Here is a 24,097-nt window from a genome sequence, read left to right as displayed (position 1 = left end):
CATGCAAACTACAGCCAAAAGAAAGCAGGAATAGCAATATTAATCTCTGATAAAATAGACTTTAAATGCAAGGATGTTGTATGAGACAAAAAAGGCCACTACAAACTAATAAAAGGGCTAATTCAACAAGAAGAAATAACAATCATAAATATTTATGCACCCAATCAAGGTGCCACAAAATACATGAGAGAAACACTGGCAAAACTAAAGGAAGCAATGGATGTTTCCACAATAATTGTGGGAAACTTCAACACATCACTCTCTCCTATACATAGATCAAGCAGACAGAAGACCAATAAGGAAATTGAAAACCTAAACAATCTGATAAATGATTTGTATTTAACAGACATATATAGAACATTACATCCCAAATCACCAGGATACACATGCTTCTCTAGTGCTCACAGAACTTTCTCCAGAATAGGTCATATGCTGGGACATAAAACAAGCCTCAATAAATTTTAAAAAATTGAAATTATTCAAAGCACATTCTCTGACCACAATGGAATACAATTAGAAGTCAATAACCATCAGAGAGTTAGAAAATTCACAAATACCTGGAGGTTAAACAACATGCTCCTAAACAATCAGTGGGTTAAAAAAGAAGTAGCAAGAGAAATTGCTAAATATATAAAGATGAATGAAAATCAGAACACAACATACCAAAACTTATGGGATGCAGCAAAAGTGGTACTGAAGTGAAAATTTATAGCACTAAAGGCATTCATCAAAAAGAAAGAAAGAGCTAAAATCAAAGAACTAATGGATCAACTTAAGAAGCTAGGAAATGAACAGCAAACCAATCCTAAACCAAGAAGAAGAAAAGAAATAACAAGGATTAAAGCAGAAATAAATGACATAGAGAACAACAACAACAACAAAAAAATAGAATAAATAATACCAAAAGTTTGTTCTTTAAGAAGATCAAGAAGAGTGACAAATCCCTAGCTAGACTGACAAAATCAAAAAGAGAGAAGACCCATGTAAACAAAATAATGAATAAGAAAGGTGACATTACTGTGGATCCTGAAGGAATTAAAACAATTATAAGAGGATACTATGAACAACTCCATGGCAACAAACTGGATAATGTAGAGGAAATGGACACTTCCCTGGAAACATATGAACAATGTAGATTGACCAGAGAAGAAATAGAAGACCTCAACCAACCATTCCCAAGCAAAGAGATCCAATCAGTCATCCAAAAGCTTCCCGCAGATAAATGCCCAGGGTCAGATGGATTCACAGGGGAATTCTACCAAACTTTTCAGAAAGAACTGATACCAAACTTACTTAAACTCTTTCAAAACTTTGAAGAAAATGGAATACTACCTAACACATTTTATGAAGTTAACATCAATCTCATACCAAAACCAGGCAAAGATGATACAAAAAAGGAAAACTACCGGCCAATCTCCCTAATGAATACAGATGCAAAAATTCTCAACAAAATACTTGCAAATCGAATCCAAAGGCACATTAAAAAAATCATACACCATGACCAAGTGGGGTTCATTCCAGGCATGCAAGGATGGTTTGACATAAGAAAACCAATCAATGTATTACAACACATTAACAAATCAAAAGGGAAAATCAAATGATCATCTCAATAGATGCTGAAGGTATTTGACAAAATCCAATATCCCTTTTGATAAAAACACTTCAAAAGTTAGGAATTGAAGGAAACTTCCTCAATATGATAAACAGCATATATGAAAAACCCACAGCCAGCATAGTACTCAATGGCAAAAGACTGAAAGCCTTCCCTCTAAGATCAGGAATGAGACAAGGATGCCTGCTCTCACCACTGTTTTCAACATTGTGCTGGAAGTGCTAGTCAGGGCAGTCTGGCAAGAGAAAGAAATAAAAGGCATCCAAATTGGAAAGGAAGAAGTAAAACTGTCATTATTTGCAGATGATATGATCTTATATCTGGAAAACCTTGAGGAATCCATGATACAGCTCCTAGAGCTAATAAACAAATTTAGCAAAGTAGTGGGATACAAGATTAATGCACATACATCAGTAATGTTTCTATATGCTAGAAATGAACAAAGTGAGAGACATTCAAGGAAAAAGATACCATTTTCAATAGCAACTAAAAAAATCAAGTACCTAGGAATAAACTTAACCAAAGATGTAAAAGACCTATACAAAGAAAACTACATAACTCTACTAAAAGAAATAGAAGGGGACCTTAAAAGATGGAAAAATATTCCATGTTCATGGATAGGAAGGCTAAATGTCATTAAGATGTCAATTCTACCCAAACTCATCTACAGATTCAATGCAATCCCAATCAAAATTCCAACAACCTACTTTGCAGACTTGGAAAAGCTAGTTATCAAATTTATTTGGAAAGGGAAGATGCCTCGAATTGCTAAAGACACTCTAAAAAAGAAAATGAAGTGGGAGGACTTACACTCCCTGACTTTGAAGCTTATTATAAAGCCACAGTTGTCAAAACAGCATGGTACTGGCACAAAGATAGACATATTGATCAATGGAATCAAACTGAGAATTTGGTGATAGACCCCCAGATCTATGGCCGACTGATCTTTGATAAGTCCCCCAAAGCCACTGAACTGGGACATAACAGTCTTTTCAGCAAATGGGGCTGCGAGAGTTGGATATCTATATCCAAAAGAATGAAAGAGGACCCCTACCTCACACCCTACACAAAAATTAACTCAAAGTGGTTCAAAGATCTCAATATAAAAGACAGTACCATAATACTCCTAGAAGATAATGTAGGGAAACATCTTCAAGACCTTGTTTTAGGTGGCCACTTCCTAGACTTTACACACAAAGCACAAGCAACAAATGAAGAAATAGATAAGTGGGAACTCCTCAAGCTTAGAAGTTTCTGTACCTCAAAGGAATTTCTCAAAAAGGTAAAGAGGCAGCCAACTCAATGGGAAAAAATTTTTGCAAACCATGTATCTGACAAAAGACTGATATCTTGCATATATAAAGAAATCCTACAACTCTATGACAATAGTACAGATAGCCCAGTTATAAAATGGGCAAAAGATATGAAAAGACAGTTCTCTGAAGAGGAAATACAAATGGCCAAAAAAGACATGAAAAAATGTTCAGCCTCACTAGCTATCAGGGAGATGCAAATTAAGATCACAATCAGATACTGTCTGATGCCAATTAGAATGGCTGCCATTAAACAAACAGGAAACTAAAAATGCTGGAGAGGATGTGGAGAAATTAAAATTCTTATTCATTGTTGGTGGGACTGTATAATGGTTCAGCCACTCTGGAAGTCAGTCTGGCAGTTCCTTAAAAAACTGGATATAGAGTTACCCTTCTATCCAGTAATTGTACTTCTTGGTATATACCCAGAAGATCTGAAAGCAGTGACATGAACAGATATCTGCATGCCAATGTTCATAGCAGCATTATTTATAATTGCCAAGAGATGGGAACAATCCAAATGTCCTTCAACAGATGAGTGGATAAATAAAATGTGGTATATACACACGATGGACTACTACACAGCAGTGAGAAGGAACGATGTCGTGAAACATATGACAACATGGGTGAACCTTGAAGACATTATGCCGAGCAAAATAAGCCAGGCACAAGAAGAGAAATATTATATGCTACCATTAATGTGAACATTGAAAAATGTAAAATAAATGGTTTATAATGTAGAATGTAGGGGAACTAGCGATAGAGAGAAATTAATAAAAGGGGAATGATAACCCAATAAGAACAGATAAGGTATCGTTGGTAAATTTAACATTCTGGGAATGCCAAGGAATGACTGTGGTTTGTTAATTTCTGGAGGGTATGGTAGGAACAAGTTCACAGAAATGTTGCTCTATTTGGTTATTTTCTTGGGATAGAGTAGGAACATGTTGGAAGTAAAGTATTATTTTAGGTTAGTTGTCTTTTCTTTCTCTCTTGTTATGGTTTGTTTGAAATGTTTTTTTATTGTATGTTTTTTTTTTAATTTTTTTTGATATAGTTAATTTTTTTTAAAAAGAGTTAATTAAAAAAAAAACAGAAACAGAAACAAAAACAAAAACAATGAAAAAAATATGTAGAACCCCCCCTGAGGAGCTGGTGGAGAATGCAGGGGTGTTGGGCTTCCCCACCTCCATGGTTGCTGATGTGCTCACAGACATAGGGGACTGGTGGTTTGATGGGCTGAGCCCTCTGCCACAGGACTTGCCCTTTGTTGCTGCAAAGGAGAGGCTAGGCCTGCCTATAATTGTGCCTAAGAGCCTCCTCCTGAATGCTTCTTTGTTGTTCAAATGTGGCCCTCTCTCTGTAGATAAGCCAACTTGACAGGTCAAATCACTGCTGTCCCCCATATGTGGAATCTGACTCCCAGGGGAGTAAATCTCCCTGGCAACGTGGAATATGACTCCTGGGGAGGAATCCAGACCCAGCATCGGGGGATGGAGAACATCTTCTTGACCAAAAGGGGGATTGTGAAAGGAAATGAAATAAGCTTCAATGGCAGAGAGATTCCAAAAGGAGCTGAGAAGTCACTCTGGTGGGCACTCTTACGCACAATATAGACAACGCTTTTTAGGTTCTAATGAATTGGAATAGCTAGCAGTAAATACCTGAACCTATCAAACTACATCCCAGAACCCATGAATCTTGACGATTGTATAAAAATGTAGCTTATACGGGGTGACAGTGTGATTGGAAAAGCCATATGGACCACACTCCCCTTTGTCTAGTTTATGGATGGATGAGTAGAAAAATGGAGGAAGAAAAAAAGGCACCTTTTTTTTACTTTAATTGTTCTTTTTCACTTAATTTTTTTTTTTTTTAATAATGCAAGCCCTTGCATGGCAATCCAAATTTATTGAACTACTGATGGTAAGTTATACAAAATTGCACCACTTTAATTTAAGCTTTACTTTACATTTGGCCACCTCAAAGTAGTTATAACATATAGGTTAGTCAATTTAAATACTCTGGCTCCCTGTTGGATAGACACACAATTTTTGCACCCAAACGTTGATGCATACAAAGCAACAAAGCATTGTTAAATCAAAGCAATCGTTACTGAAAATTAGGCCTTGTGACCAATTATACATGATTAAAATTACTTCCCACATCCACAATACTCGTCCACCATTTAACATCTCAACCAAAATGTTACACATGTAAAACAATCGCTAACAGGCAAAAATATTAAACCTGTATATTTGGTATTGCAAATACACTTATGTACGAGCAAGCAAGGGACTCATAGTGAGAATCTACAGCTGCAGAGGCCTGAAAATAATTTACAAAAATTGTTAAATCATTAAAAAAATTGTTTGAAAATCTACACTTCTTGTTGTAGACCCCCACTGTACACACAACTATAAACATTGTTCCCTATGTAAACAAAAAAGGAAACATATAATAAGAGATTTGAAGAGTCTGGACATTTCCTTCCCAACAGATATTAAAGGCAATGTCTTTTATCTAAGACATTTTACTGAAAGTACTATCGTATTTTAAAGACAAGATCACTGTCTCCACAGGTTTTTCAAAAATTAAAAAAGCTATATAGCTGTGTTAATCAAAAGCACTTATTTGTACAATACAATGATAATGACCTTGAATTTCTTAAAAAAATATTATAATAAGCTACAAGTATCAAAGAAGTTAACTGGAGTAGTCTATATAGGAGCTCTTTGGACTTTCTTCTATTAAGCTAAAATAGTGGTGCATTTATTGTACTCTCCAATACAAAGTTTCTGGGGTGTGTTAAAGTCTACAGTACACCATATTCATACATGTACAACATTGGTGGATGAAGAATGTCTCTTAAGCAGTAATACTGGATGTAGCCTCTGATTTTACCGGTTGTGTACTCTAGGACTATTATGTAAGTAAAAATCTCTCTTGTGATACTGGAAAGTGATTAGAATGTGCAAACTGATGTAGTAGCTTTCATCCGCCTCTTAAAGGGTACCACCACAGGAATGTCCACTTAAGATGTTGGTTTAACAAATTTGGAATGCTGGCACTGTTTAACTGGGCAACAGTTCTTCAGACCTGGCTCAGAGCTACAATGCATTTAGTGCATTAAAGCAGCTGACATGATGTCTTTTTGCGGGCCTTCTCAGGCACTGGAGTTTTTCTGTTAATTTGCCGTACTAGGTCATAAAAGATCTCATTAACATTTATTTTTGATTTTGCAGAAGATTCTAAGAATGCATTGTTGTTCCATTGTCTTGCTAGATTTTGACCTTGCTCCTTTCCTACAACTCTTTCATCCTCCAAGTCACACTTACTGCCAGCCAGAATCATTGGACCATTATCGGTGTCTTTTACTCGAAGAATCTGTTCTCTCAGATCTTGTAAATCATTAAATGTGGACTGTGCAATGATGGAATAAACTAATGCAAAGCCTTGTCCATTTTTCATATACAAATCCCTCATTGCTGTAAATTGTTCCGTTCCTGCAGTATCCAAGATTTCGACCATACACTGTTGTGCATCTACCTCAACTTGCTTTCTATAAGAATCTTCTATTCTTGGATCATATTTTTCAACAAAAATTCCTTGAACGAACTGCACGGTCAGAGCAGACTTTCCAACACCTCCTGCGCCAAGAACCACTAGCTTATACTCACGCATGGTGTGAGGTTGTTGTCAAAATCTAGTACCTTGTATAGTTAGCCAAAATCTCCTTGCATCTGATCCAGTTTCACTGATGACACTCCTTGAACAAGTATTTGCCAAGTACCTCTCGCGTTGTCACCGGGTTCGCTCAGCCAGCATCTCCCTGCGCCTCACACTCCCTCCGGGTAGCTGCTCCCGGCGCCATGGCTGTACTGCCGGTACCGCCGCCGCTCTGGCTGGTTACACGCCTGATTCTGGGCAAGATTTGGCGGTGTCGCCTTGAGGTCAGCCGTTCAGCCTTGTTCTCGCTTCTGTCCCTCACTTTAATTTTTATTTTTATTGTTTTTGTGTCTGTGGTAATGAAAATGTTCAAAAATTAATTTTGGTGATGAATGCAAAATTATATGATGGTACTGTGAACAATTGAATGTATGCTTTTTATGACTGCATGGTATGTGAATATATCTCAATAAAATTGAATTAAAAAAAGAATAGAGAGTTTGATCTAAAATTTTCTTTTTTTGTAGTATCTGTATTAGGGTGATGTTGGCTTCATAAAATGAGGTAGGTAGCTTTCCCTCCTCTTCAATAGTTTGAAGAGTTTGAGTGGAATTGATACTAATTCTTTCTTGAATGCTTGGTAGAATTCACATGTGAAGTCATTTGGTCCTGGGCTTTTCTTTTTTGGAACTTTTTTATGACTGACTCAGTCTTTTTGCCTGTGATTGGTTTGTTGAGATCATACGTTTCTTTTCTAGTCGATATTGGTTGTTCATGCTTTTCTAGGAAGTTGTCCATTGCAGGTAAGTTGTCTAGTTTATTAGCATATGATTGTTAGTAGTATCCTCTCATTTTCTCCTTTATTTCTGCATTGTCAGTAGTTATGTCTCCTTTCATAATTCTGAATCCATTTATTTGCATCAGCTGTCTCTCTCTTTTTTAGCCTAGCTAATGATGCTTTGAGTTTATTGATTTTCTCAAAGAACCAACTTCTGATTTTGTTGATTCTCTCTATTGTTTACCTCTTCTCAATTTCATTTATTTCTGCTCTAATATTTGTGATTTCTTTCCTTCTGTTTGCTTTGTGGTTAGTTTTCTGTTCTTTCTATAGTTTATCCAGGTGAACAGTTAATTCCTCACTTTTTTTCTCTTTCTTCTCTTTTAATATAGTCATTTATGGCAACAAATTTCCCTCTCAGCACCACCTTTGTTGCATCCCATGTTTTGATATGTTGTGTTTTCATTTTCATTTGCCCCAACATATTTACTAATTTCTCTGATAATTTCTTCCTTTACCCACTGGTTGTCTAAGAGTGTGTTATTTAGCCTATATATTTGTGAATTTTATGATCTTCTACCTGTTATTGATTTCCAACTTATTTCCATTATGATCCAAGAAGGAGTTTTGTCTAATATCAATTTTTTAAAAAATTGTTGAGACTTGCTTTGTGATGCAACATGTGGTCTATCCTAGAGAATGATCTATGAGCACTTGAGAAGAATGTCTATCCCACTGTTGTGGGGTGTAGTGTTCTATACTCTGTCAAGTTTAGTTCATTTACCCTACAATTCAGCATCTGTGTTTCCTTATTGATCTATCTAGATGTTCTACCATTGATGAGAGTTGTGTATTGAAGTCCCCAACTATTATGTACGGGTATCTACTTCTCCCTTCATTGTTGCCAGTGTTTGCCTCATGCATTTTGGGGCATTCTGGCTCAGTCCATAAATATTTATGATTGTTATGTTTTCTTGATGAATTGTCCCTTTTATTAATACAGTGTCTTTCTTTGTCTCTGTTAATTGTTTTAATTTGAACTTAAATTTGTCTAATTTAATATAGCTACTCCTGCTTTTCTCTGGTTGTATGCATGAAATATCTTTTTCCAACCTTTCACTTTCAGCGTACTTTTGTCCTTGTGTCTAAAGTGAGTTTTGAAGACAGCATATAGATGGGTCTTGTTTTTAAATCCATTCTGCCACTCTATGTCTTTTTATTGGGGAGTTTAATCCATTAACATTTATTGTTATTACTTTAAGGTCAAAACTTTCTTCTACCATTTTGTCTTTTGGTTTTTATATGTCATATCTTATTTTTTTTCTCTCTCTCCTTTTACACTTCCTGATAATCTTCATTTCTACACTCTTCTCCAAACCTCTCTCTCCTGTCTTTTCCTATAAGTCTCTGGTACTCCCTTTAGTATTTCTTGAAGTGCAGGTCTTTCATTCATAAACTCTCTCATTGTCTGTCTCAAAATATTTTAATCTCTCCTTCATTTCTGAAAGACAGTTTTGCTGGATATAGAATTCTTGGTTGGCAGTTTTTCTCTTTCAGTATCTTATATATATCATACCACTGCCTTTTCACCTACATGGTTTCTGCAGAAAAATCTGTACATAGTCTTATTGAGCCTCCCTTGTATATGATGGATCCCTTTTCTCTTGCTGCTTTCAGAATTCTCTCTTTGTCTTTGGCCCTTGCCCAGGGCCTTGCCCAAGGCAGTGCTGAAGCAGGAGCTCTGATGGGCTATTGAAAAGTAAAAAGATAGAGCAAGAAAGCAAAAAGAAAATCCTTTTCTGCGCCAGACCCCAGCACACCTGGTTTGCGGACGGGAGTTGGTTCCCCTTTCTATGTGCCCCTTTTTCTTGACGCCCAGTCCTTTTCCAGAATTCTGAACACCTCCAACTCCAGAAGTCTCTTTTTGTTGTTGTTGTTGTTTGTCAGCCCTGCCGCCTTTCTGCCAGACATGTTCATCCCACATTCTTTGGTACCCACTCCTGGTTTATTTGTGCTTGGAGCTTTTATTCAACAGTCCGAACTCGTTAACTAATTCTGCACTTGTTGCCAAGTTGAGACCCCTCCTTGCTTCCATCACAGATTGTTTCTTTTTTCCTCAGGGAACCAGCTCCAAGACAGACTACCATGCCTGGCAAGGTGAGGGGGGGACACCAGTCCCTGTCTGGGTAAACTTACAGTTTTTTTCTGTGATCTCAGCAGTTCCACCCATTCCACTTGGTTTATGATGCATGACCAGTCACAGAAGTCCCTGAAGCGGCTGTTCCATACAGTTCCTGACAATTTACCTGCTGCTCTAGAGAAGTAACTAGATTCCACACCTCACCACTCTGTATAAGTGATCTCTTTATATAGTCCTGATGCAAGTCCCTTGATGTATACATGATTTGATTTGCAAAAAGTTTCTCCCCTTCTGTGGGTTTTCTTTTCACTTTTAGATGGCATTCTTTCACACACACAAGTTTTTAATTTTTCTGATGTCCAATTTATTTGTTTTATTATACTGTTGTTTGTGCTTTTGGTTTCAAATCTAGGAAACCATTGTCTAATCTGAGGTCATGAAGGTTTACTCCTATGTTTTCTTCTAAGGGGTTTATAGTTTTAGCTCTTACATTTAGGTTCTTGATACATTTTGAGTAAATTTTTATATTTGGTGTGAAGTAGGAGTCCAACTTCATTCTTGTGCCTGCAGATATCTATTTGTTCCAGCACTGCTTGTTGCAGAGACTATTTCTTTCCCATTTAATTGTTTTGGCTCCCTTATTATAAACCAACTTACTATAAATTTGAGGGTTTATTTCTGGGCTGTCAATTTGAATCCATTGTCCTATATGTTTCTCCATGTGCCAGTACCACAGTTTTGTTTTCTGTAGCTGCATATTAAGTTTTTATATTATGAAATGTGAATCCATTAACTTTGTTCTTCTTTTATAAAATCATTTTGGCTATTCTGGGTCTCTTGAATTCCATATGAATTTTAGGGTCAGCTTGTCAATTCTGCAAAGAATCCAGCTGGTATTTGGATTGGGATTGTGTTGAATTTGTAGATAAAATTGACAGTGTTAACAATCTTAACGATATTAAGTCTTCTGATCCATGAATGTGGGATGTGTTTACATTCATTTAGACTTTTAATTTCTTTCAAAAATGCTTTGAAGTTTTCTAAGTTTTGAACTTCTTTTGTTGAATTTATTCCTAAGATTTTATTCTTTTTCATGCTATTGTGAATGATTTTTTTCTTAATTTCACTTTCAGATTTCTCATTACAGTATATTGAAATACAGTTGATTTGTGTGTGTGTGTGTATTGGTCTTATATCCTATCTCCTGGCTGAACTTATTAGTTCTAATATTTTAAGTGGACTACATAGGATTTTCTATATACAAGATCTGTCACCTACGAATAGAGATAGTTTCACTTCTTCCTTTCCTGTTGAGATGGCTTTTATTTCATTTTCTTGCCTAATTCCCTGAACATCTTTATGTATGCTTATTGATCATGTGTGTATTCTTCTTTCATGAAGTGTGTGCTCAAACATTTTGCTTATTTTTTATTTGGTGGTTTGTTTTCTTATTTTTGTGATTTGAAAGTTCTTTATATATTTTGAATACAAATCCTTTGTTGCTTATGTGTTTTGCAAATGTTTTCTCCAAGTCTGTTGCCATCTTTTAAATTTTTTCATAGTTTCTTGTCCAATGTAGACCTTTTTAATTTTGATTACTTAAAATTTATCAATTTCATCATTTATGAATGCTGCTTTTAAGTTTTATCTAGGAAGTCTTTGCCTAGTCCGGGATTGCAAAGCTTTTCTCGTATATTTTCTTATACATTTTTGTACTTTTATGTTTTACATTTAGGTTATGTTCTATTTTGAGTTAATTTTTGTATATGGTGCAAATTATGGTTCCATGTGTGTTTATTTATTTTTGCATATTAATGTCCAATTGTTTCTGCATGATTTGTTGAAAAGTCTATCTGCTCTCCATTGAGTCACATTTGCACCTTTGTCATATATCAATCAATCATATATGCATGGGTTTGTCACTGGTCTCTCTGTTGTGTTCTATTGATCCATGTATCTGTTCTTTCACCAATATCACATTTTCTTTAAAATTGTAGCTTTAGAATGAGTCTTGAAATCAGGTGATGTGAAGCCTCAAACATTTTTCTTCTATTTAAAAATTTTTTGGCTTTTCTAATTACTTTGCCTTTCCGTATCAATTTTAGTATGAACTCATTGATATATACAAAAAATACTACTGGGATTCAGATTGAGATGCATCAGATCTCTAGGTCAGGATTGGAAGAATTAACATAATAACAGTATTGAGTCTTCCAAACCATTTAAATAGTATAGCTCTCCATTTATTAGGTCTTCTTTTACTTCTTCAATGTTTTATAATTTTCAGTATCAAAGTATTTTTAATTGCTAAATATTTAAAGAATAAAACTTTGGTCCTATTATAATAAACAAATCTATGGTAAGCTTTTCAACTTATTTTGTTAGTTTGTGAGTTCTCTCTCTCTCTCTCTCTCTCTCTCTCTCTCTCTCTGTGTGTGTGTGTGTGTGTGTGTGTGTGTGCGCGCGCCACTTAAAAGGATTTGGGAAAACTTGCCTACTAAATTAGCTGTTCTAAATTAGAAATTAATTTAAATTAGAAATTTTTTACTCCTTTGAAGATCAAAACTTGTAAGAATCTTAGAAGGCAATGCAATCATATGTTGTAAGAAAGAATATAGAGTCAGACAAATAAATCCTGCTCCAATTCTTAAGCAACTTACTTAGCCTTTGTGAGCTTCTGTTCTCTTATTAAGAAGATGATAATAGCATACCTACCGTCTTAATTTTCCAGAGCTGCTATGACAAATACTACACAATGGTAACAACAGGAATTTGTCTCAGGGCTTTGGAGAGTAGAATCCAACCTCAAGGTATTGACAAACCAAGCTTTCTCCCAGAGTCTGTGATGTTCTGGTGCTGGCTTGCTGAAATCCTTAGGATTCCTTGGCTTGCATCTCTGCCTTTACCACATGTTGATCTTTATCTCTTTGGCTTATTCTACTTCTGGCTTCTACTTCTCCTGTCAGTCATCTGTCTAGATTTCTTCTTCTTATAAGGACTTTAGCCATATGGATTAAGGCCCACTCTGATTCAATTTGGCCTCATCTAAACAGGATCTTAAGATCCTATTCATAAATGAATCACACATTAACTAGTAATAGCTTCAAATGTCCTATTTTTGAATGGGTTCACACTCATAGGAATGCAGATTAAGACTTCCACATGTCTTTTGTTTAATCCCCAACACCTATCCATAAAGTTTTTGTGAAACTTTGATGACGTGGTACAAGTAAATCATTTAGCACAATGCCTAGCAATACAGGAATGTTGCAGTAGAATTAGCCTAAAAATAAACAGGTAAAAATGAAAATCTGGCAGTATAAAGAAGAAATGCTAAGGCAGTAAGTCTCATTTAAAAATGTATTTTAATTAGTGAACACTTTCATTTATTTCAGATCAACAGTTGGTTACTACTATCCCAAGGTTTTTGGGTAAACAATATAGCTGGAATCACCAGGATATTAATTGGATTGGAGCTATAGTGCATCTGTCACCTGGCAGCACGTTCAAAGTAAAATACACATAGGAAAGCATCCTCAAGGGAACCTTTTACACTCAAATTAGGATATTTATCTGATTTGTAAGAATTCAGCAGTTGAATTCAGCAATGTTGGCAAGGAACAGAGGCAAAATATTAAAGCTGTAGTACCATTTTTAAAAAAATATAACCTTGAAGTCAGTGAAAATGGCTACAAAATTACTTTACAAGCTTGGAGACACACAAAATGATCCAGCATTTCTTGTTTGGAGAGCTTGAAAGTTTTAATCTTCAGATGTGCTCATTTTATGTTATCATACCTTTTCCAATTTCTATTGCCCCTTTGCAGTTAGATTCTCTTGCTTAGGTTTGGCATGAGGTGAAGTGATACCATTGACACTGGAGATGAGTCGATGAGCTCTGGCAAGAACTGACAGCAGGAAGCACAGTCAGCAGCCTTCTCTAAGAAATGGGCTGCCACCATCAATTCTTCTGTTTAGAAGTTGAGACTCTTGTCTGTATAAGCATCCCATTTGACCTGTGAGTTCATGACAGTGAAAAAAAAAATCCCCTTATTGTAAACCTAACTTTATTATTTTTATGGCTGTTACAGACCTTAAAAAAAAAAAAAAAAAAAACAAGAAGGAGATAAATGAGGGAAAGCATACAGATCACCCGAGATCCATCTATTTCTTTGCTTGTTTCTAGGTTACCTTCTTCCCTAAGAATTGTAGCAGAGCAACCCGCTCCAGAATAGTTATTCATCACAGGTCAGCAGTCTCTGTTTTTAGAGTACTTTTTCCTAAACCTTCCAGCATATGAAAACTGCCTCAGACATTTCTGCAGAGAGCTAATAAAGATTAGATCTGAGTTGTAACTGGCAGCTAAATTATGGTATGTAGACCAGTTTTCCATAATTCAATCTGTGTTCAGAAAATTCACAGTTATAAAGCTACCTGCTGAATTAGAAAAGAACTGCAGTGGTTCTGTGAGAGAGTGTGATCTGCAGGCATCTTTTTGGGAGATAAGTAGAAAGATATCATAGCTTCCATGGTGTGATCATTATATGATTGTGCACTCACAACTTTCTACTCACAAATGTGGCCATCAAAAACCATGTGGACTGGGCGGGGCAAGATGGCAGACTGGTGAGCTGTATGTTTTAGTTACTCCTCCAGGAAAGTAGGTAAAAAGCCAGGAACTGCGTGGACTGGACACCACAGAGCAATCTGTCTTTGGGCATACTTCATACAACACTCATGAAAACGTGGAACTGCTGAGATCAGCGAAATCTGTAAGTTTTTGCGGCCAGGGGACCCGCGCCCCTCCCTGCCAGGCTCAGTCCCGGGGGAGGAGGGGCTGTCAGCTCCAAGAAGGAGAAGGGAGAATTGCAGTGGCTGCTCTTATCGGAAACTCATTCTACTGATTCAAACTCCAACCATAGATAGACTGAGACCAGACACCAGAGACTCTGAGAGCAGCCAGCCCAGCAGAGAGGAGACAGGCATAGAAAAAAAACAACACGAAAAACTCCAAAATAAAAGCAGAGGATTTTTGGAGTTCTGGTGAACACAGAAAGGGGAAGGGCGGAGATCAGGCCTTGAGGCGCATATGCAAATCCCGAAGCAAAGCTGATCTCTCTGCCCTGTGCACCTTTCCTTAATGGCCCTGGTTGCTTTGTCTATTAGCATTTCAATAACCCATTAGATCTCTGAGGAGGGCCATTTTTTTTTTTTTTTAAATCCTTTTTGCTTTTTCTAAAACAATTACTCTAAGAAGCTCAATACAGAAAGCTTCAAAGAATTGAAATTTGGGCACGTCAAGTCAAGAGCAGAACTAAGAGAGCTCTGAGACAAAAGGCAATAATCCAGTGGCTGAGAAAATTCACTAAACAACACAACTTCCCAAGAAAAGGGGGGTGTCCGCTCACAGCCACCATCCTGGTGGACAGGAAACACTCCTGCCCATCGCCAGCCCCATAGCCCAGAGCTGCCCCAGACAACCCAGTGTGACGGAAGTGCTTCAAATAACAGGCACACACCACAAAACTGGGCGTGGACATTAGCCTTCCCTGCAACCTCAGCTGAATGTCCCAGAGCTGGGAAGGGGGAGCAGTGTGAATTAACAGAGCCCCATTCAGCCATCATTTGAGCAGACTGGGAGCCTCCCAACACAGCCCAGCAGCCCAGAACTGCCCTGGGGGGACGGCACTCACCTGTGACATAGCACAGTCATCCCTCAACAGAGGACCCGGGGTGCACAGCCTGGAAGAGGGGCCCACTTGCAAGTCTCAGGAGCCATACGCCAATACCAAAGACTTGTGGGTCAGTGGCAGAGACAAACTGTGGCAGGACTGAACTGAAGGATTAGACTATTGCAGCAGCTTTAAAACTCTAGGATCATCAGGGAGATTTGATTGTTAGGGCCACCCCCCCTCCCCGACTGCCCAGAAACACGCCCCACATACAGGGCAGGCAACACCAACTACACACGCAAGCTTGGTACACCAATTGGGCCCCACAAGACTCACTCCCCCACTCACCAAAAAGGCTAAGCAGGGGAGATCTGGCTTGTGGAGAACAGGTGGCTCGTGGACGCCACCTGCTGGTTAGTTAGAGAAAGTGTACTCCACGAAGCTGTAGATCTGATAAATTAGAGATAAGGACTTCAACTGGTCTACAAACCCTAAAAGAACCCTATCAAGTTCAGCAAATGCCACGAGGCCAAAAACAACAGAAAATTATAAAGCATATGAAAAAACCAGACGATATGGATAACCCAAGCCCAAGCACCCAAATCAAAAGACCAGAAGAGACACAGCACCTAGAGCAGCTACTCAAAGAACTAAAGATGAACAATGAGACCATAGTACGGGATATGAAGGAAATCAAGAAGACCCTAGAAGAGCATAAAGAAGACATTGCAAGACTAAATAAAAAAATGGATGATCTTATGGAAATTAAAGAAACTGTTGACCAAATTAAAAAGATTCTGGACACTCATAGTACAAGACTAGAGGAAGTTGAACAACGAATCAGTGACCTGGAAGATGACAGAATGGAAAATGAAAGCATAAAAGAAAGAATGGGGAACAAAATTGAAAAACTCGAAATGGACCTCAGGGATATGATAGATAATATGAAACGTCTGAATATAAGACTCATTGGTGTCCCAGAAGGGGAAGAAAAGGGTAAAGGTCTAGGAAGAGTATTCAAAGAAATTGTTGGGGAAAACTTCCCAAATCTTCTAAACAACATAAATACACAAATCATAAATGCTCAGCGAACTCCAAATAGAATAAATCCAAAAAAACCCACTCCGAGACATATACTGATCACACTGTCAAACATAGAAGAGAAGGAGCAAGTTCTGAAAGCAGCAAGAGAAAAGCAATTCACCACATACAAAGGAAACAGCATAAGACTAAGTAGTGACTACTCAGCAGCCACCATGGAGGCAAGAAGGCAGTGGCACGATATATTTAAAATTTTGAGTGAGAGGAATTTCCAACCAAGAATACTTTATCCAGCAAAGCTCTCCTTCAAATTTGAGGGAGAGCTTAAATTTTTCACAGACAAAGAAATGCTGAGAGAATTTGCTAACAAGAGACCTGCCCTACTGGAGATACTAAAGGGAGCCCTACAGACAGAGAAACAAAGACAGGACAGAGAGACTTGGAGAAAGGTTCAGTACTAAAGAGATTCGGTATGGGTACAATAAAGGATATTAATAGAGAGAGGGAAAAATATGGCAAACATAATCCAAAGGATAAGATGGCCGATTCAAGAAATGCCTTCACGGTTTTAACGTTGAATGTAAATGGATTAAACTCCCCAATTAAAAGATATAGATTCGCAGAATGGATCAAAAAAAATGAACCATCAATATGTTGCATACAAGAGACTCATCTTAGACACAGGGACACAAAGAAACTGAAAGTGAAAGGATGGAAAAAAATATTTCATGCAAGCTACAGCCAAAAGAAAGCAGGTGTAGCAATATTAATCTCAGATAAAATAGACTTCAAATGCAGGGATGTTTTGAGAGACAAAGAAGGCCACTACATACTAATAAAAGGGGCAATTCAGCAAGAAGAAATAACAATCGTAAATGTCTATGCACCCAATCAAGGTGCCACAAAATACATGAGAGAAACATTGGCAAAACTAAAGGAAGCAATTGATGTTTCCACAATAATTGTGGGAGACTTCAACACATCACTCTCTCCTATAGATAGATCAACCAGACAGAAGACCAATAAGGAAATTGAAAACCTAAACAATCTGATAAATGAATTAGATTTAACAGACATCTACAGGACATTACATCCCAAATCACCAGGATACACATACTTTTCTAGTGCTCACGGAACTTTCTCCAGAATAGATCATATGCTGGGACATAAAACAAGCCTCAATAAATTTAAAAAGATTGAAATTATTCAAAGCACATTCTCTGACCACAATGGAATAGAATTAGAAGTCAATAACCATCAGAGACTTAGAAAATGCACAAATACCTGGAGGTTAAACAACACACTCCTAAACAATCAGTGGGTTAAAGAAGAAATAGCAAGAGAAATTGCTAAATATATAGAGACGAATGAAAATGAGAACACAACATACCAAAACCTATGGGATGCAGCAAAAGCAGTGCTAAGGGGGAAATTTATAGCACTAAACGCATATATTAAAAAGGAAGAAAGAGCCAAAATCAAAGAACTAATGGATCAACTGAAGAAGCTAGAAAATAAACCAAGTACAAGAAAAGAAATAACAAGGATTAAAGCAGAAATAAATGACATAGAGAACAAAAAAACAATAGAAAGGATAAATATCACCAAAAGTTGGTTCTTTGAGAAGATCAACAAGATTGACAAGCCCCTAGCTAGACTGACAAAATCAAAAAGAGAGAAGACCCATATAAACAAAATAATGAATGAAAAAGGTGACATAACTGCAGATCCTGAAGAAATTAAAAAAATTATAAGAGGATATTATGAACAACTGTATGGCAACAAACTGGATAATGTAGAAGAAATGGACAATTTCCTGGAAACATATGAACAACCTAGACTGACCAGAGAAGAAATAGAAGACCTCAACCAACCCATCACAAGCAAAGAGATCCAATCAGTCATCAAAAATCTTCCCACAAATAAATGCCCAGGGCCAGATGGCTTCACAGGGGAATTCTACCAAACTTTCCAGAAAGAACTGACACCAATCTTACTCAAACTCTTTCAAAACATTGAAAAAAATGGAACACTACCTAACTCATTTTATGAAGCTAACATCAATCTAATACCAAAACCAGGCAAAGATGCAACAAAAAAGGAAAACTACCGGCCAATCTCCCTAATGAATATAGATGCAAAAATCCTCAACAAAATACTTGCAAATCGAATCCAAAGACACATTAAAAAAATCATACACCATGACCAAGTGGGGTTCATTCCAGGCATGCAAGGATGGTTCAACATAAGAAAAACCATCAATGTATTACAACACATTAAAAACTCGAAAGGGAAAAATCAATTGATCATCTCAATAGATGCTGAAAAAGCATTTGACAAAATCCAACATCCCTTTTTGATAAAAACACTTCAAAAGGTAGGAATTGAAGGAAACTTCCTCAACATGATAAAGAGCATATATGAAAAACCCACAGCCAGCATAGTACTCAATGGTGAGAGACTGAAAGCCTTCCCTCTAAGATCAGGAACAAGACAAGGATGCCTGCTGTCACCACTGTTATTCAACATTGTGCTGGAAGTGCTAGCCAGGGCAATCCGGCAAGACAAAGAAATAAAAGGCATCCAAATTGGAAAAGAAGAAGTAAAACTGTCATTGTTTGCAGATGATATGATCTTATATCTAGAAAACCCTGAGAAATCAACGATACACCTACTAGAGCTAATAAACAAATTTAGCAAAGTAGCGGGATACAAGATTAATGCACATAAGTCAGTAATGTTTCTATATGCTAGAAATGAACAAACTGAAGAGACACTCAAGAAAAAGATACCATTTTCAATAGCAACTAAAAAAATCAAGTACCTAGGAATAAACTTAACCAAAGATGTAAAAGACCTATACAAAGAAAACTACATAACTCTACTAAAAGAAATAGAAGGGGACCTTAAAAGATGGAAAAATATTCCATGTTCATGGATAGGAAGGCTAAATGTCATTAAGATGTCAATTCTACCCAAACTCATCTACAGATTCAATGCAATCCCAATCAAAATTCCAACAACCTACTTTACAGACTTGGAAAAGCTAGTTATCAAATTTATTTGGAAAGGGAAGATGCCTCGAATTGCTAAAGACACTCTAAAAAAGAAAAACGAAGTGGGAGGACTTACACTCCCTGACTTTGAAGCTTATTATAAAGCCACAGTTGCCAAAACAGCATGGTACTGGCACAAAGATAGACATATAGATCAATGGAATCGAATTGAGAATTCAGAGATAGACCCTCAGATCTATGGCCGACTGATCTTTGATAAGGCCCCCAAAGTCACCGAACTGAGCCATAATGGTCTTTTCAACAAATGGGGCTGGGAGAGTTGGATATCCATATCCAAAAGAATGAAAGAGGACCCCTACCTCACCCCCTACACAAAAATTAACTCAAAATGGACCAAAGATCTGAATATAAAAGAAAGTACCATAAAACTCCTAGAAGATAATGTAGGAAAACATCTTCAAGACCTTGTATTAGGAGGCCACTTCCTAGACTTTACACCCAAAGCACAAGCAACAAAAGAGAAGATAGATAAATGGGAACTCCTCAAGCTTAGAAGTTTCTGCACCTCAAAGGAATTTCTCAAAAAGGTAAAGAGGCAGCCAACTCAATGGGAAAAAATTTTTGGAAACCATGTATCTGACAAAAGACTGATATCTTGCATATACAAAGAAATCCTACAACTCAATGACAATAGTACAGACAGCCCAATTATAAAATGGGCAAAAGATATGAAAAGACAGTTCTCTGAAGAGGAAATACAAATGGCCAAGAAACACATGAAAAAATGTTCAGCTTCACTAGCTATTAGAGAGATGCAAATTAAGACCACAATGAGATACCATCTAACACCGGTTAGAATGGCTGCCATTAAACAAACAGGAAACTACAAATGCTGGAGGGGATGTGGAGAAATTGGAACTCTTATTCATTGTTGGTGGGACTGTATAATGGTTCAGCCACTCTGGAAGTCAGTCTGGCAGTTCCTTAGAAAACTAGATATAGAGCTACCATTCGATCCAGCGATTGCACTTCTCGGTATATACCCGGAAGATCGGAAAGCAGTGACACGAACAGATATCTGCACGCCAATGTTCATAGCAGCATTATTCACAATTGCCAAGAGATGGAAACAACCCAAATGTCCTTCAACAGATGAGTGGATAAATAAAATGTGGTATATACACACTATGGAATACTACGCGGCAGTAAGAAGGAACGATGTCGTGAAACATGACAACATGGATGAACCTTGAAGACATAATGCTGAGCGAAATAAGCCAGGCACAAAAAGAGAAATATTATATGCTACCACTAATGTGAACTTTGAAAAATGTAAAACAAATGGTTTATAATGTAGAATGTAGGGGAACTAGCAGTAGAGAGTAATTAAGGAAGGGGGAACAATAATCCAAGAAGAACAGATAAGCTATTTAACGTTCTGGGGATGCCCAGAAATGACTATGGTCTGTTAATTTCTGATGGATGTAGTAGGAACAAGTTCACTGAAATGTTGCTATATTATGTAACTTTCTTGGGGTAAAGTAGGAACATGTTGGAAGTTAAGCAGTTATCTTAGGTTAGTTGTCTTTTTCTTACTCCCTTGTTATGGTCTCTTTGAAATGTTCTTTTATTGTATGTTTGTTTTCTTTTTAACTTTTTTTTTCATACAGTTGATTTAAAAAAGAAGGGAAAGTTAAAAAAAAAAAAAAAAAAGAAAAAAGACAAACAAGGAAAAAAAAAAAAAAAGATGTAGTGCCCCCTTGAGGAGCCTGTGGAGAATGCAGGGGTATTCGCCTACCCCACCTCCATGGTTGCTAACATGACCACAGACATAGGGGACTGGTGGTTTGATGGGTTGAGCCCTCTACCATAAGTTTTACCCTTGGGAAGACGGTTGCTGCAAAGGAGACGCTAGGCCTCCCTGTATTTGTGCCTAAGAGTCTCCTCCTGAATGCCTCTTTGTTGCTCAGATGTGGCCCTCTCTCTCTGGCTAAGCCAACTTGAAAGGTGAAATCACTGCCCTCCCCCTTACGTGGGATCAGACACCCAGGGAAGTGAATCTCCCTGGCAACGTGGAATATGACTCCCGGGGAGGAATGTAGACCCGGCATCGTGGGATGGAGAACATCTTCTTGAACAAAAGGGGGATGTGAAAGGAAATGAAATAAGCTTCAGTGGCAGAGAGATTCCAAAACGAGCCGAGAGATCACTCTGGTGGGCACTCTTACGCACACTTTAGACAACCTTTTTTAGGTTCTAAAGAATTGGGGTAGCTGGTGGTGGATACCTGAAACTATTAAACTACAACCCAGAACCCATGAATCTCGAAGACAGTTGTATAAAAATGTAGCTTATGAGGGGTGACAGTGGGATTGGGAATGCCATAAGGACCAAACTCCACTTTGTCTAGTTTATGGATGGATGTGTAGAAAAGTAGGGGAAGCAAACAAACAGACAGGGGTACCCAGTGTTCTTTTTTACTTCAATTGCTCTTTTTCACTCTAATTATTATTCTTGTTATTTTTGTGTGTCTGCTAATGAAGGTGTCAGGGATTGATTTAGGTGATGAATGTACAACTATGTAATGGTACTGTAAACAATCGAAAGTACAATTTGTTTTGTATGACTGCGTGGTATGTGAATATATCTCAATAAAATGATGATTAAAAAAAAAAAAAAAAAAAATAAAGGAAAAAAAAAAAACCATGTGGTCCTGAAGAATTTCCAGCTGATTTGTTGTTTACCTAAGAGTAAGAAGGATTTTTTTTTTGGTTTGTTTGTTTACTTTTTTGTAGGACTGGATGACTTTTCTCTTCAAGGTACAAACCACACAACACAAGAAAAGGAAAATAAACAGATTCAGGCTCAAGGTGATAGACATATTCTTAGCATTTAAGCAACATCATAGTGATATAGTCAAAATATTTGAATCAGGTTTTATTCCTGGCACTGCTACTAGCTGGTGGACATTTTACCTTTAGGTAGGTTACAGCTCTCCTATGTTTCATTTCTGTTATTTCTTCATTCCCTACCATCTTAATGAAAGGAACTTTTGTCTCTTTGAAAGTTCCTTGACATTATTGACAAAAAATATATTCAATGCAATTCACATGACATTAACAATCCCTTCCACAAGTCCCAATTCCATGGTACTGTCCCCTCTCGCCAACATATACATGCACATTAACATACATGCCACAATGTATCCACTTTCAGCAACATGTAAGAGGGAGCTAGGTGGCTCTGTTGGGATGAATATAGTCATGAAATATTGACTCTCATGGAGTTGAGGCAACTCATCTTAGATTCTCTCTTCCTCCATTTTTTTCTTGGAGAGACACAGAAGCTGTTACCCAATATTCCCTATGGCAGTTACTGAACTTTTCTATGATTCAGTTTTCTCAAATGCAGAATGGGAATAGTGACATTCAACAAAGTAGTTGTGAAGGAAAAGTTACATGAAAGGGCTTAGCAAAGGAAAAAAATACTGTGTAGATAATGTTTATAGTAATAGCTATCCTGAAAGTGCTTTGTGAGCCAGGCAATGTTACATGCACTGTCTCATTTAGATATAATTTGCCTCATTTTACAGAAGAGGATGATTCAGAACAGCTAATCAAGTTATCAGCATCACACAGTTGGAAGATGGTAGAGCTGGAATTTGTGACCAGATCTGAATGGATTCAAAGCTGATAATATTTTTTTTTTCTAGCATACCTTTTATAAAATATTCCTCTTTGTCTCTATTAATGATTTTGGCCTTGAAATCTATTTTGCTCATATTACCTAATAATATTTGTTTTCATTTGCTCCAAATGACAATACCAACTTTATTACATCTGATTGGACAGGAGAAAGTCTTAGAGAAGAGCTTCTTTAGAACTTTTTAGATATTATATGCATCTTCACAATGTGTATCTCAATGTTAGAGTCAATGCCAGCAAATGAACTTTTTAACTGTCAAGATTTTTACCGTGATTATTGGTTGGCCTTAGGCAATTGCATAATAAGCTAATAGGAGGTAATCTGAGTTTTTTTACATCGAGTTTTAAAATATGTATAATCTATCTGGAAATGTATGCATATGCCAGATTGGCAAAGGGATGGAAATAGAGGACAACATATAACATCATGCACTGTGAGGAGAGCCACAGACCTTGTTGTGAGTGATAACAAGGCAGAAGGAGAAGAAACATGGTGAATGAAAGCCACAAAGTACTGTGGGCAGAGCTGACAGTGAACAGGTGACAGATTTTGTGCCAATACTTATAAAATAATGAAGCTGGGGTCTTAAATTGGGACTCTTGGCTTTTACAGAGGTTATCTGTATTATGCTTAAAAGAATTTAGTATCTAGAATTGAGATATTTCAGAGGTCATTGGAAAATCACTTGATAGTTATGACCTCTGAAATACTTTGCTGCAATTTATTTCTAAATATGAAGAAACTCTTATAACTCCTAAAAGACATAATGATTACACCTCAAATTCAGGAATAAGGTCAAATGTGCAGTTTCATTTATTGATACATAGAAGTGGCTTAATTACACTGGTTATTTTTCCTTTATGTCATTTGGTAAACATTTTATTTTCTGTTTGTTTTTTTTTTATAATCAGCCATATAATAATCTTCCTGGTTTATAAAGCCTTCTTTGAGATTTTAAACTAAGTTAACCAACTATATAATTACATGATCCCAAAATAAAGCCATTTGTTTAAAATATGCAAAGCAAAAGACTTTTCTACTAACCTCTGAGTAGCCAATTACCATTAGAAAATGTCTAGAAAGAAGCCATATGGAACAGTAGAGAGAAAAGACAAATATTCTGCCCTTGCCCCAATTCTTACTAAGTAAC

At 37.0% G+C, this 24,097-nt stretch overlaps 2 protein-coding genes across 5 annotated transcripts in view; one reads left to right on the top strand and one right to left on the bottom strand.

Moving 5' to 3' along the window:
- The window catches only part of CTNNA3 (catenin alpha 3), a 1,946,492-nt gene that overhangs the window by 1,027,090 nt on the left and 895,305 nt on the right, over positions 1 to 24,097 (top strand). The gene's annotated exons all lie outside the window — the stretch shown is intronic.
- On the bottom strand, positions 6,014 to 6,638 carry LOC119510957 (ras-related protein Rap-1b-like). The gene has a single exon (XM_037805375.1). It carries the CDS (start codon positions 6,607 to 6,609, stop codon positions 6,055 to 6,057), a length of 555 nt encoding a protein of 184 aa, XP_037661303.1. The 5' UTR covers positions 6,610 to 6,638; the 3' UTR covers positions 6,014 to 6,054.

The sequence above is a fragment of the Choloepus didactylus genome, chromosome 15 (genome assembly GCF_015220235.1).
Source record: "Choloepus didactylus isolate mChoDid1 chromosome 15, mChoDid1.pri, whole genome shotgun sequence".
Classification (NCBI taxonomy): Eukaryota; Metazoa; Chordata; class Mammalia; order Pilosa; family Megalonychidae; genus Choloepus; species Choloepus didactylus.
This window is presented reverse-complemented; position numbering and strand designations above follow the sequence as displayed.